We start from the raw sequence: 13,691 nt of genomic DNA on the forward strand, positions 1-13,691 counted from the left end.
TGGGAAGCAGGCGAGCCTGGGCTCTGTTCCGCCGCTCCACTTGCCGACCCCATGACCCTGGCCATCGCCCTTCCCTCAGGTCGCTGGTTTCCTCACAATCATTTTCCTAACTACTGCCGGCAAGACTGAACCCAAATTTAAACCACTGATTTGGGGCCCAGGCCTCCAGGCGGTTAGTCCTTCTCACCTGCCAGTTCCGGACGACCCCGCGCAGTCTTCCCGCGGCAACTGGGCTCCCAGCAGGCCCGGCAGGGGGCCTCGGCCTAGCCCAGCGCGCCGGCCCTCGCAGGCGGTGGGAAGCATCCAGGCAGCTTCCAACACACAGCCGCCGCGCTCCCCCTGGGGTCAGGCGTGGTCGGGTTCTTGTCTCCCCGCGGGCCTCTCTCTCACCGTCAGACCCTGGCAGCAGCGCGCAGCAGAGGCAGAGCCCCGCGACACCGCCTCCTGGAGGCCCTGGGCTCCAGCGTCCAAATCTGCCTGTGCTCCAGGCACTGCTAGAAAATGCAAGACCAGACACTTCAAACTCATTTTCATAGGTGTAATGAAAATGGTAAAGCCACAGGCTTCATTTCTTTTTGTGAGGAAGATGAGCCCTGAGCTAATATCCATGCCAATCCTCCTCTTTTTGCTGAGGAAGACCGGCCCTGAGCTAACATCTATTGCCAACTTTCCTCCTCCTTTTTTCCCCTCCCCCCCCAAAGCCCCAGTAGATAGTTGTATGTCACAGTTGCACGTCCTTCTAGTTGCCGTATGTGGGACGCCGCCTCAGCATGGCCGGAGAAGCGGTGCGTCGGTGCGCGCCCGGGATCCCGGCGCCCAGCAGCGGAGCGCACAACTTAACGGCTAAGCCACGGGCCAGCCCATAGGCTTCATTTCAAAAGTGTTAGTGAAAATGTAAATAGATCCTCACTACTTGCCTTTCTAACTACTTCTGTTGTACACACGGCCTTAGGCGTTCTTAACAACAGAGATCAGAATCTTTTATTTTGGGGGCAGTTAGTGGTTTTGTTCAAAAGTTATTGCCACCAGGAAAAAAACAAAAAGAAAAGAAAAGAAGCCTTTCAATAAACAAAACTACACTTTTTTTTCTTCTGAAAAACTAGACCGTGTGTGTGACTTTGAAATGATTGTCTCCCTGTCAACACAGTGAGGACTTGAGGTCCCAGGCTCGGGAGTCCAGCGCCAGGCAGCACATAGACGGCGGAGGATGCAGTGCCTGGGCGTTTCCCAGAGGCTTGTTGTGTCTGTGCAGTGTTACGTCCTCACCGCCCACGAACGAGCTGGTGCGAGAGCCAAGGAACAGTGCCGGCCTTCTCGCCGTTAATACTGCCTATGGCGACAGCACAAATGTGCCTCTTGGCAAGTTTTTCAGTGTGCAAAATCCTGAGAAAAAAAGAATACATCTCTCTCTCTATAAAAAAAAATCTGTATTTGAATCTGAGATACTATTTTAATTTTATTAATATAGTAGAAAGTTGCCAATAAACTTTTTTTATTAGGAAAAAACCCCCAAGGATTTTGATCATATATAAGGCACATCTAAAGCCATGTGTCATGTTCCCCTAGTACTAGCTTGTCGGCTGCACTTCCCTGATTTTCCCCGTGGCACTGTCAGTCTTGCAGTCGTGTGACTGCAGGGTCGTCAGAGGTCATCTCCGGGTCCAGACTTCCCTAAGGCAGCCATCCTTCGCTTTGCATCCAGACCCTCTGCATCTCCTCCTGGATGGCACAGGTCTCTCCCAGGCTCCTTGCCTGCAGGCTGTCTTCTCAGTTACTGTGAGCTCCATCACCAGATTAGGCTTTTTTTACAACAAGATTTTTATCATTTTTTGGTTTAGCAAGCATTTATTTTAACATAATGGAAAGACCATGGACTTACATGTCAGAGAGCTCTGAGTTCAGATCCTGGTTCCAAAACTTACTAGGAAATCAGCTGACTGCTCTGAGCCTCAGTTCTTTATCTATAGCAAAGCGATAGAAGTTCAGTACCATGGACTGATGTATGTAAAATGGCTTGTGCAGTGTCTGGACTACACTCTGTATATTATTATATTTAGAAGGTTAAATTCCAGAACCTCAGCTGCTTCCAAGTTCCACCACAATTCCAGTTGTGTTCACAAGCTTCTGCTTTATTTATTGCCCAAGACATTTCCTGTCCTCTGCTATTTTTCAACTTCTCATTTTGAATCTTGTGCTTGGAACGCTCACTCCTAGTCCTTTAAAGCCTTCCTCGGCTAGGAATTCTTCAGGGACCACTTCAACACACAGAGCGGGCTCCTCCCGTGAACTCCTGACAATTCTTGTTGTTGGGAGACCCTTCTCCACTGCTCTTTCCACGGTCTCTCACGGTCCTGCATGTCTTTTGAGCATGCTTTTGTTCCAGATCATCTCTTCTAGGGTGTTTGTATACTAGCAGCCTTGGAAGACAGATAATTTCTCCCTCCAGAGCAAAGGGCAAGTTTGTTTACTGTCCAGTATAACAAAGATAATGTCTCCTTTCAGGGCAAAAGTCAGGCAGGCTTACTGCCCTTATAAAAGGTTCCCCAAGCTCAGATTCCGTCCCTGTAATGTAACCCACTGTGTGTGCAAGGGTCACCAGGCACCTTTGCAACACCCTGTGGGAACTGGGGATTGGGGAACCAGAGAAAGCGATGATACTCTGGCTACTGCTGTCGCTGTGAGTAATGCAGTCCTTTGTCTCTGATTCCTTGTGTGTTCTGCCAGCAGCCATGAGACGGTAGCCGATTAACTTGTTACCTTGCAAAGCAGGATAAAATTTCAGACCCTTCACAGTTCTTGACAACTATTATTATTGCTATTATTATTATTTGGCTGTTATGGGTCCTAAATATTTTTTCATAACATCTACTCTTTCTGCCCTTTTTTCTTGTCATTGGTTTGTGGAGAGATTGGTTTACAGAGAAATTGTTTTGTGGAGAAATTATTTTTCCTGTGGAATGTTCTGAATGGTGGATTAAGCTGATTGCTTCCTGTGATGTCATTTATCCTGTTTCTATATACCGTGTATTTCCTCCCAAATTATTTTTCACATTGGTCTTTCGACTTTCAGTTACACACTGTCTCCACACCTCTCTTGAAACATTTGACTTTCACTTATGTTTATTTCTGGTCTCTGTTACTACATTTAAGTTTCTTATAGACAGGGCTTCCTTTGATTTGCCTTTAAAAAAAACAAACTCCCACCTTTCCTAGTGAGCATTATGACTAGAGGAACAGCATTTGCTGAATGGATGCTCCAGGTAAAATGGATTGAACGATGAGTCTGATTAGATAACGGCCATCTTTTTCCTCTTCTCCACCAGAGGGCGCATTCCACACTGGATTAGGAGATTCCAAAGTAGAGGATCTTGTCGGCTTTGAACACCAGGGTGTCAGTGCTCCATAAATGCAGCTGAATGAATTAGTAAGTGTATAAAAGTGCATTCTCAAGTGGAGCCTTGGTCTGGTCACACTTCATCCTATACAGGGGCTCCAGCCGAGACCAACGAAACCTCTCTTGACTACGATTGCATCATCATTGCATTTCAGTCTGCTACGTGGTCAGTTTGAAGGTCAAAAGCAAATCTTGAGAAATGAATTCCCAAGATTTTTCACATTTTCCACTAACCTGAAAGTGTATGTCAGTGTACACATACCTACTGCTGACACTCAGAGCAGTGGCCCGACTAGAAATTGTGGACCGTGTGCTACTCTGCTAGCTACAAAATCAACAGCTTCCAAGTCTCCCGCGGTGGTAACGATGACGTGAACAGTGCCGAATCTTACAGAAACAAAGGAGGAAGTGCCAGAGGGTGCTATCTTAACTCTTAAGTACATTTATTTCCTTTTATCTTTTACACTTTGCTTAAGGAGGTCAGAGCTAACTGAATAATCAACTCCCAGCAGCACTTGACTTTGATTGAATCGGAATGGTTTCTCCTAAGAAGGTATTTTACTCGGATGCGGTGTATTTTGAATCTTCATAGCTTTCCATGCAGCCAGGACTTCTTGAGGTCACACGAGGCTGGAGCTGGCCGCCTGGTGTGGCAGGAGGAGCACGGGGCACCTACTGTTTTCTGCTCCAACACTGCGCCGCTCTGGTGGGGAGGTTGTCTCTGACGCGTGAGAAGGTCTGGGTGAAGCGCGAAAACCCCGTGGGCGTCACTGAAATAGTCCTTTGTGAAGAAGCAGGACCCTCAAGAAGGCAGGAATGCAGGACACCCTCTTGCGCCCATTAGGGGTGGCTTTGGTCTCGCATCCTTGGCTCTGGGGGTCCAGAGAGGGAGTCGTCTACCACTTGCAACTTAAAACATTTTGAAGACATCATCTCTTGGGAGACGTAAGTGGGCCACGCGAAGTTGCTTTCGGTGCCCCAGGTGTTCCTTGACAGAGTTTGAGGGCAAGACGTCATCTTAATTATCTTTATATCCGCTGCTCTGGGCTTGGCGCTGTACTGGCCCATAGAAGGTCTCATTAAACGCCTTTCGACTTGCGTAGGGCGCAGGGATCTGAAGGAGGGGATTCAGACTCGCTGTTTCTGACCCTTGCTGGTCACTGCCTCTCTGCCGGGGAGAATCATGCAGGTGGAGCACTGCCTCCTGTCTTCACACCCTCCTCTCAAAGGGCTGTGAGGGCTTTCTTCACCCAAGACTCTCCAAGTTCACTCTGGGTACGGCCCCGCGCAGCCCAGGAGCTGGGTGATCGGTGCACGTTCAGCCCAGGTTTCTCTCTCCCTCCCCACAAGGTGCCCCAGCAAGAACTTGCAATGGAAACTCTCACCTGTCGCCAGGAACCCTGGCTAAGTTAACCCCAAGCAAATCAACGAGGGGAAGTTAAGGGCGGCGCTGTCATGTGAACTTCTTCCTGAAATTAGCGCCTTGTCTACCCCTAACCAGAACCCTGCAGCAGCCTTAGGGCAAGAATTTCTATAGGCAGCTAGTTAACGGGCACAAAGAAAGTTTCTGCCACCTCCCACTCGTTCCATCCTGTCGCCTCTCAGTCAGTCCTGGGGATCAGACAGACGAATGACACATTTTTCAAAAGCTCGCCTAAAACTGTCAGCTTCCAGGCTCTAGGTTCTGTGCCTTTGAGCGCGACGCCAGGGCTCGCGCTGACCGCTAGATCGCGCTGTCGGACAAGAAATCCGAAGCTCCGGAGCCGCCGGGAACCCCGGAGTCGGAGGGAGAAGAGGTGGGAGCAGAAGACGGTAAGGGAAGTGAGGAGAGGGGGGTACTGGGTTATCACCTGAGGAATAAAAGCCACAGAAAGCAACCAAACTGAGTACGTAAACACAACCGGCTCTGCTTCAGTCGATAAATACCTTCAATTTGTTGCAAACATTAACCGATTCCAAGGGGTATTACGAACTGGACGCACTACTGAAGGGCACAGGTCGGAGGAGGTGTACACACTTTTCATCCGTTTGTCCGCTTACCCTACTGGGAGTCCAGCGCCGGGGTCTGGAGGCCGAACAGCGCAAACGTCATGCGGGGAGGCACCGAGGCGCCGCTTTGGATGCATCCGAGTTGCACTCGTGCCCTCTGGGAACGGGTGTGCTTGGACTAGCTTGTGGACGTGCGTCTGTGTACTCCTCACCCCGGCTGTCCCTTCCTTCCTGCTCTCATCCTACTCTGGAAGTTTTGCGTAGGGATCCATTTTCTGAGGGAGACAGGGCGTTTGCGGCCGGTGGTTTATGTTACCTACACTCCTTTGCGGCAACTATTTTCAAATGCATTAAATCTAAGTATGCGAGCGAGAATGCCTGGAATAAGAGAGGATGGCCACGCGGGTCCCGGACACGCCGCTCTGCGTGGAGAGCGGCGCAAAGTGAGCCCTCGAGGGGGCAGAGGCCGCTTCCACCCAGTCTGCGGCCTCCAGCCTCAGAAGAGGAGGCCTGCCGCCGCCCTCGGCTCCCGGAGGGCCACTGACCGCTCGAATCCCGGGCTGATAGATGCATTTGCAGCTCCGAGCCAAATCAACAGGAGAGAACTCTTTTTAAACCAAGAATATCAGCACCCAGAGTTACACTGCTCCCTAGTCAACAATATCGCTATCACACACACACACACACACACACACACACACACACACACGCACACACACGCCACCTGGGCGAAATGCAAACCCTAGTCAGCCTGGGCTGACATGCAAGGCAGCAATTTTCCTTTCTAGACGACGGGGGTCGGGTTCCCAGGGGCGTCCCTGGCCGTTCTAGGCCGCGAAGCCTGCCAGGGCGTCCGCGGGTGTGGCGCAGCACGACTGGGCGCCCGGAGGGCCGCTGCCGGGACTTCTCTGCCCTCAGCTCTGTCCTTGAGGCTGCCACCCGCCCGCGTGCGTCTGTGCGAGGGGAGTAGAGTCGGGGTGCGGGTGAAGGGCTGGCCTGGCTGCAGATGCCGGCTCTCCACAGGCTGGGGACAGGGGCTCACTGGTACCCGGGTGATGAAAGCGAGCTGATTGTGCACGTGGGGTGATTCACGTTCAGGACGCGCTCGCGCGCCGGAGGTTTGTGCCAGACAAAGGGGCTGTGAACATTTGAAGGGGAAAAAGCCTCTGCACTGCGCCTGTGTGGGCTCTTTGTGCGAGCTGCCCAGCTGGAGCGGGCCGTGTGTACTTGGGGAATGTGCAGAGGTGGAGATTCCCATTTTTCTCCTTCCAGTCTTCTTTCTTGCTTTCTCTGGCTCTTGCTGGAGGCAGCCTGTGCGTGGGGCAGAGTGCAGGGGGCCGCCCTCCAAGTTCTTGTCATTCTAAAGGGAAGTTCGGAGGCTATCGCGCCTGGTGGAGGAAAGGCCAAATTAGCAGACGTCACATCAAATAGGGAAGAGAGATTTACATTGGCAGCAAGATCTCTGCTTCTACTGTTGCGGGAGGTCAATTCCAGGGACGCCGCTTCTGCTTTCTTCTCCGCGCCTCCTCCTCCATCCCGCGGCGCTCAACCTTGCAGGGGTAACCCCTGGGCTTCAAAAGGCCAAAAGCCCTAGGCTTGTGCTGAGCTCACAGACGCGTGTAATCTGAACTTCTCCTGGAGCCTTTTCTGATGCCACAGTGTAAGAGCCCCGCGCTTCCTCCCGTGCGCCTGTTACAATTTGGCAACCATGAGTGCCAGGCTCCCGGCTCAGGGCCAAGGGGTGGAGCAGAAGGGGGAGGGGCGGCAAAAAGAGGAGATGATGCTGGCAGAAGCTCAACCCCACATTTGGCCTCCATCTCCCCAGCAGTGGGGGGAAACTCACTCCCTTTTGTCGCCTTGACCCCGCGGGGTTTTAAGGGCAGACCTTTCGGTCCCCAGCCTCCATCGGGGCCAGATTTTGCTTTGACCCAGGTGAGAAATTTCTCCAGTGGATGACACTTGTCCCTGAGCAGCTTCCTGGTCTGAGCACCCCTAGGTTTCATAGCGTTCCTCGCCCTCTCTCTCGGCTCGAGTTAAGCTTCCCAGTTCCGTTCCGAAGCCTCAGGGGAGAGAGACAGGACTGGGAAAGCTATCTCAGCGCTGAGCCCCGCGAGGGCGGCTGCTTGGGTTTCCAGTCGCCGCTCAGAGATTGAAAAAGACAGAAGGCGCGCCGCGTGCACAGACAGTTAGTTAATGGAAACCCTACGAATCGATTTTAAGTGCACCCAGGACAGAGGGGGAGGAAGGTGTAAGTGGTGATGATGGAGGATCGGGTTAGGATGGGGTGGGGTCGGTCACACATCCTTGCAGTTCTGAAAATGAGAGTCGCTTCCCTCCCTCCCATTGTTCTTAATTTAGAAAAATCAATTCATTATAGAAAATCGCACGGATAGGGAAACCCGAGCTCCCCAGCCCGTCCCACGCGGGGAGTGCGCGGCTTCCCTTGGCAGTTACCCGGCTGTGGCCGCCCTCCTCCCCGCTCCCCCCGCCCCCGCATCCCCTTCCCCCTCCCCGGCGGGGCGCTGCTACTACGGCGATCGCCACCTCACGCCGAAGGAATGCTCGAAGTATGCACACGTTCCCAAAAGTAGACCTCCTTCACCGCCGGAGGAGCATACATCACTCCGTGGCAGCCGTCCACCTTCTCAGGCGTTTCGTAACCGAGTAAACTGAGAGCTGGGAACAGCCCTCTATTAAGTAGCCCGCGGCGCGGAGCCTCTTCCCACTGCAGCAGGGCGAGCCGCCCCAGACGCGTCCGCGCGCCGGCTGCCGCGGGCCCCGCCGTCCCCGCCCGTCCTGCCGCGCCCGCCGCTGCTCGCGGGATCCTCCTCCTCCTCCTCCACCCCGGGGGCCCCGCCGCTGCCCACCTCCCGGCGGCCGCCAGGTGCTGCCGGAGCGCAGCGCCAAGAGCCCGGGCGTGCGGGGTCACACCGGGCGTCGGCCTCTCCGACGCCGGGAAGCCGCTGCCGCCGCCGCCCCTCGGTCACAGCCGCTCAGGTCAGTCCGGCTGCCAGCCCCTTTCCCTCCCCGAAGATAACTGGGGAAACTTGCTTCTAGCCTGTGCCTTGCTCCGCCCTAACCCATTGAGGATCAGGGCACGGACCGTTTGGACTTATAAGCGTGCAGATGTGCCTGAGATTTGCCGGGTACCCTGGGGTTTTTTGATTGATTTGTATCGTTGAGGGAGAAAGAATTTAGCTTTTCCTGAGAGCGGATGCAGGGCAGCTGTGTTCAGTGTTTCTGTTCGTAGAGGAATTTCATCTGTAGATGCTGTCGATTTCAGTGGAGGGTGCGCCCTGTTCCATGGCCACTCGGCCTCAGGACAGCGCGGTGTAGCTTTGCGCGGGGATGCAGTCCTGCGCCCGGCGCTGGGGAGGTATGTGAGTGACGCACGGTGCGACATTCTTTGGGGCGCCGGCTGAGTGCTCTGTAGCTCGTCGAGGCTGCGCGGGTGTGTGTGGCATCTCGAGACAGATTCCTGGTCGAGTGTTCTGGCTCCTTCCTCTGCTTTTGAAAGCATCCGAGATGGTGGGTTTGTCCAGCTCTAGGGTACTCAGCCTTGGCCGACTATCCCAGCTTTTGGAGAAAGCTCACTCTTCCGATCTCTTCCCGAGCGCATTGGTCGAGGCCCTACTCGGGGTCCGTGGAACTTCTGAGACAGTTTCCATCCCAAATCCTAGAGAGTGTAGGGATCAGAGAGCGTGAGGCCCCGGGTTCATTTACCGAGCGGGGACCCGTAGCCAGGGAGCAGAAGAGGTACCCCAAAGCGAGCATCTTCAGGGACCCTCGGGCTTTCCGGGACCCCCTCCCCGAAACCTCAACCCAGACTATGTGGCCTTCTAAAGTATGCTGGAGCGTGGGGAGGGATGGAGCAAGAAAGGAAATGAGCGCTGACCTCGCCCTTGGCTAACCAATGCCAAGGTCGGGGTGGGTAGGAGAGGAGGTATGCGCCGCGCACAGCGTCTGGAGGGACCCCGTGGTGTGGGGGGAGGGGTAATTTCCCTTTTTAACTCGACGCGGGAGCTAAGAAATTGGCCCCATCCAGTAGGGTGGAGGAGGGAGCGAGTTGGCAGAAGCGGACAATCCCGTAAGACCCTCCCCCAACCCCTCCGCGACCGACTCCTTTTCATTCATGAGGGTGAAGGGAGGGAATCCTCGCTGCCACGTAGGGGCGGCAGCTTTCAGACATTCATGTCTGAGAATACTCAGTGACGTGTTCCTAAGCATTCAGAAATGTTTTGGCTAAAAGGAGAGAAAACTTGTTTTTTTAAACATATGGACAGAACGCCTGGCTGGCTGGCTGAACTGACTGTATGTTCGGATACCCCGACTCTGCGCCGTCCGTTCCTGCCGCTGAGCCGAGCCGCCGATAGGTGGCGCTCTGGACACAGACAAAGCGCTTGTACTGCTCGGGTTTTTGTGACGAGTTCAGCGGCTTAAAAAAAAATCTCCGCACAGCTTTTCCGTGGGTCGATTGTCAGCCTTTAACTTTTCTCGAGCACGACTGCCAACTGAGTTGGAAATTATTATAGCAAAGTTAAGGCCAGATGACGGGAACAATGGGCCAGTCTCACCTCTTGCTTTTCACTGATGTAGGAGAGGTTAGAACGTCAAACAGTTGCTGATTAGGAAGCAAGAAATGGCGAGAGCCCCTTGGATGCCCAGAGCAGCGCCAAAATTTTAATCTTGGCTTCATAAAAAGGAGCTCCGGGCAATTTGGCACGCCTGCTCATCAGACATTTAAAGTGCAATTTACACTCAGGCCGAGGAAAGCTGTCCTAATACGCATCCTGTGCCAGTAATTTGGAAAGACATGGTGGGAGCTTGCCAGTTTCTTTTCTCAAGGAGGGCTCGACCTGTGGCTCATTTTTGGACTCCCAAGCACAACTTTGTTTTCCTGAGGCCTACAATAATTTATGTCCCTCAGAGTCAACTCTCTTTTTATGTTTTGCCTCTGGCTGCTTGCCAGTCAGTTCATTGCTAGTAGCTTTTGTCTCTGGATTGGACCTTAGAATATTTTAGAAGATTCCCTTCTGCCGACGTGGACTAAGCACCTACTGTGTGCTGGGAACCACGAAAGATGAATAAGGCTCTTCGTCTTTAAGGAATTAGTAATCTAGTTACAGAAACAGGAAAAATCAGAATAGGACACATTCTCCTCTGGAGCATATATACCTGTAATCTTCTGAGATAAATTAACAGTTAAATGAAAAGATGAATATTACTGAGAATTTTTATAAAAAATATCTCGGAAAAACAGACAAGGGTGTTTTGTCTCTTCTATTGCTTGTCTCTTTTTATTATGTATTTTAGAGTTGTTTTCCCCTCATCTTGGGTAAAGGGTTTCTCAGATGTGAAGACAACACAGCTAGCAGGAGGGTCGAGTTTCAGTTGGGCCTTACATATTTCTGTGTAATCCATTTCAGGCCTTAAAGAGCTGCATATTTGTAGGCAGAACAAAATGAAGAAAGAAGAGAGTAAAAGAGGTTTATTATACTTTTCCAAATTACCCCGAGACCACTAAAGTACAGTTACCTAAAGAGTTCAGCAGCTAGGAAAAAGCAGCCAGCCAAATAAAATCCCCAGCTGGAAGAGACATTTAGTTGAGTCAGGGATAAAATGACCTCTGAAATTACCATCACCCAGGCAGGATGAAGTCATGTGGGGCCTGGGGAGGCTTCACCCGGGATGCTAAGCAGGACCAGCCTCCGGGAACACAGGACCCTCTTTAACTTGAACTCCCTCCTAGTGCCGTGATGAAACCGCTGTGGATGAACTTGACTTCCACTGCTCCACAATAGGCCCATTATCTGCTGGGCTGGGCCCTGTGGTTATTAAGGCAGATCTGGTTGGGTCTTGGCCCGGGTCCAGACGTCAGTTCTAACCTGGTTCCAAGCCTGAGGGACCCGGTTCTGATGCGGTCACTGCTTCCTCCCGCAGATCCCTTCATGCGGCTGTGAGCTCGGAGGCCGAGCATGCGGACCCGGCTTCCCCCAGCGCTCGCCGCCCTGGGCGCGGCCCTGCTCCTGTCTTCCATTGAGGCAGAAGGTAAAATGCTCTTCCTTCCCCCTCCCCCAGTGACAATGCAGACTTCTAGAAAGGAAAAGACAAGTCAGTCTTGCTTCTATTGCTTGCTCTGTTTTTCCTGCGCTTCGTGTTTTTCAGGGCTTTCTCTCCTCCAGAGAAATCCCCCTTCTCCTGAGGTTTGTCCATTTCCCAGCTCTCGGGTCCAGCTTTTTCGTATTCTGCTTAATCCATTCCTGTACAGTGCTGTGTGGTTTCCTTGCACTTTTCTCTGCGGTGTGCTGTCCACACCGCCACCTACACTGCCGCCTTCCGAGAGGACCAGCCGCCCGGGAGGGGGCGACAGCTGCACCCAGCTCTACGCACAGGACACCTCGGGGGTCCCCAGGAGCTCGGAGCGCGGGCGCTCGCTCGCCTGGCTGGTAACCACCTGGCTCGAGGCTGCGACCTCGGTGACAGAGTGAAATAAAAGACTTCAACAGCGCCGCCTCTGCGAGTCTGTGTGTTTTGTGGGGAGCTCAGTCGGCTGGGCGGACGGTGCAGGCAAATCGCCCAGGGGATAGGTGGCAAGCGGAGATCCGGGACCCGGGTGCGCCCGCGTGGCCCAGGGTCGCTACTGTCCCTGTTCGGTTCGCGGGGCTCGGGGCGCGCGGCCCGGGCCGGCCCCGCGCAGACAGGTTGCGTCTGGGCCAAGGTCCCCAGCCCAGGAAGCAAGGGGGCGCCAGACCAGCCGGGCGCTTCTCCCTCCGGGCCTCCCTCCAGCGTCAGACCTGAGCGCGGGTCGATCAGGGCCCCGGAGACGGGTGTCAGGGCCCCAAGGTCTGCGCCACGGCTCCGTGTGGCCTGCCCTCTAGAAAATGAGGGACTGTTGCTAGATTTTCGACGTCACTTTGTTCTTTTTTGTGTGTGCGCTGGATGCCTTAATTTCTCGGTACTTACTAAACAAGCCATTTCTGAATATTAACCAAATGGGAGTTTCTGTGTTCCCTCAATCACCACTGGAGACCTGACAAACGAGTTATTGTTCTGCGAGGTAAATGGGGTAATACCACATAAGACATCTTAAAACTTTTTTTCAATAAAGAAAGGCCCCTAATGGAGTTAGGGGAGAAATGAGCTGCCGCTGCCTGGGACAGCTGTGGAAGGTCCCGGGCTGTGCTCCCTCAGAGGTTCTGGGAAAGCAGAGCTGTCTCATGGCAGCACAGAGATTTTCAAAACCTTTCTGTTGTTTGATATGCTACTTTAAGATTGCAGGTGCAAAAAAATTAAGATTAGGAAAAGCAGAGAGTCCCTAAAATGGATAGCCAGTTTAGAAAAATGACAGAACCTTGCTGCTCTTCTTATGTGATTAATAGTTTGTAAATGTAGAAGCTTTTCAGAGTGGCCTCTGTGAAGGTTTTAATGTTCCTTTCTTGTTGCTTTTAATGTTCCTTTCTATGTCGTTGTTCAGAAGGAATTTTATTTGAGGAACTTCTGGAAGCTCTACTAAAGATATTTTAGATAATTCACTGAAGTGGCCTATTTATTGCTCATTAAGAAAATAGTTATTTGAAAATCAGAAAGATTTGAGAATTCTTAGCAAAAGAATTAGGTTGGAAATGATGTAAGTGGAAAAAACCAATTCTGAATTAGATAATGACTGGTTAGCAAAGTGCAGTTAAAAAGAACATTTTACTATCTATGTTACTGAATATCTCTGTGTTTCTCACATTTAATCTTTTGAATTTGTATTTATTTCCATGTGGTACAGTTCTTTCTTTTGCTTTCTTAATCCATGTCTTTCTTGTCTTCTATCCCCTTAGGTTAGCATTTAATAATTATATTTTGACAGGATTCACTTTTTTGGCCTTATTCTCTATTGTGATACTGTCAAACAGAAATACATGGTGAGCCACAGATGCCGGCCACATATGTAACTTAAAATTTTCTGGTTGTCACATTAAAAAAGGAAAAAGAAACAGGAGAAATTACTCTTATAACATTTCACTTAACCTAATATATCCACAATATTTTCCTTTCAACATGTAATCAATATAAAATTTACTAGCACGCTAGTTTACATTTCTGTGCGAAGTCTCTGGAGCTGGGTGTGTTGCACGCCTACAGCATGCCTACAGCACGTCTCCTGGGGGACTGGCCGCACTGCAAGTGCTGGACAGCCACGTGCGGCTGGGCGCCCACCATGGACGGCATGGCCGAGAGTGCACTGCTGACCCAGCGGGCCCAGGAGCCTGTGGAGGGCTAGCGAAATCTGTGGCCTAGGCCTTTCTGGGACAGTGAGCTG

General features: G+C 52.1%; 1 protein-coding gene across 2 annotated transcripts in view; it reads left to right on the forward strand.

Moving 5' to 3' along the window:
- The first annotated feature begins 8,012 nt into the window (after positions 1-8,012).
- The window catches only part of COL12A1 (collagen type XII alpha 1 chain), a 108,833-nt gene continuing 103,154 nt past the window's right edge, over positions 8,013-13,691 (forward strand). The window contains exons 1-2 of one of the 2 annotated variants that reach the window (XM_058566765.1): positions 8,013-8,380; positions 11,324-11,431. In XM_058566765.1, the coding sequence (XP_058422748.1) occupies positions 11,359-11,431 (73 nt within the window). In that variant the 5' untranslated portion in view covers positions 8,013-8,380; positions 11,324-11,358. The remainder of the gene's footprint in view (positions 8,381-11,323; positions 11,432-13,691) is intronic. The other variant, XM_058566764.1, reaches the window with a different exon arrangement.

Source organism: Diceros bicornis, chromosome 23 (assembly GCF_020826845.1).
Source record: "Diceros bicornis minor isolate mBicDic1 chromosome 23, mDicBic1.mat.cur, whole genome shotgun sequence".
Lineage (NCBI taxonomy): Eukaryota > Metazoa > Chordata > Mammalia > Perissodactyla > Rhinocerotidae > Diceros > Diceros bicornis.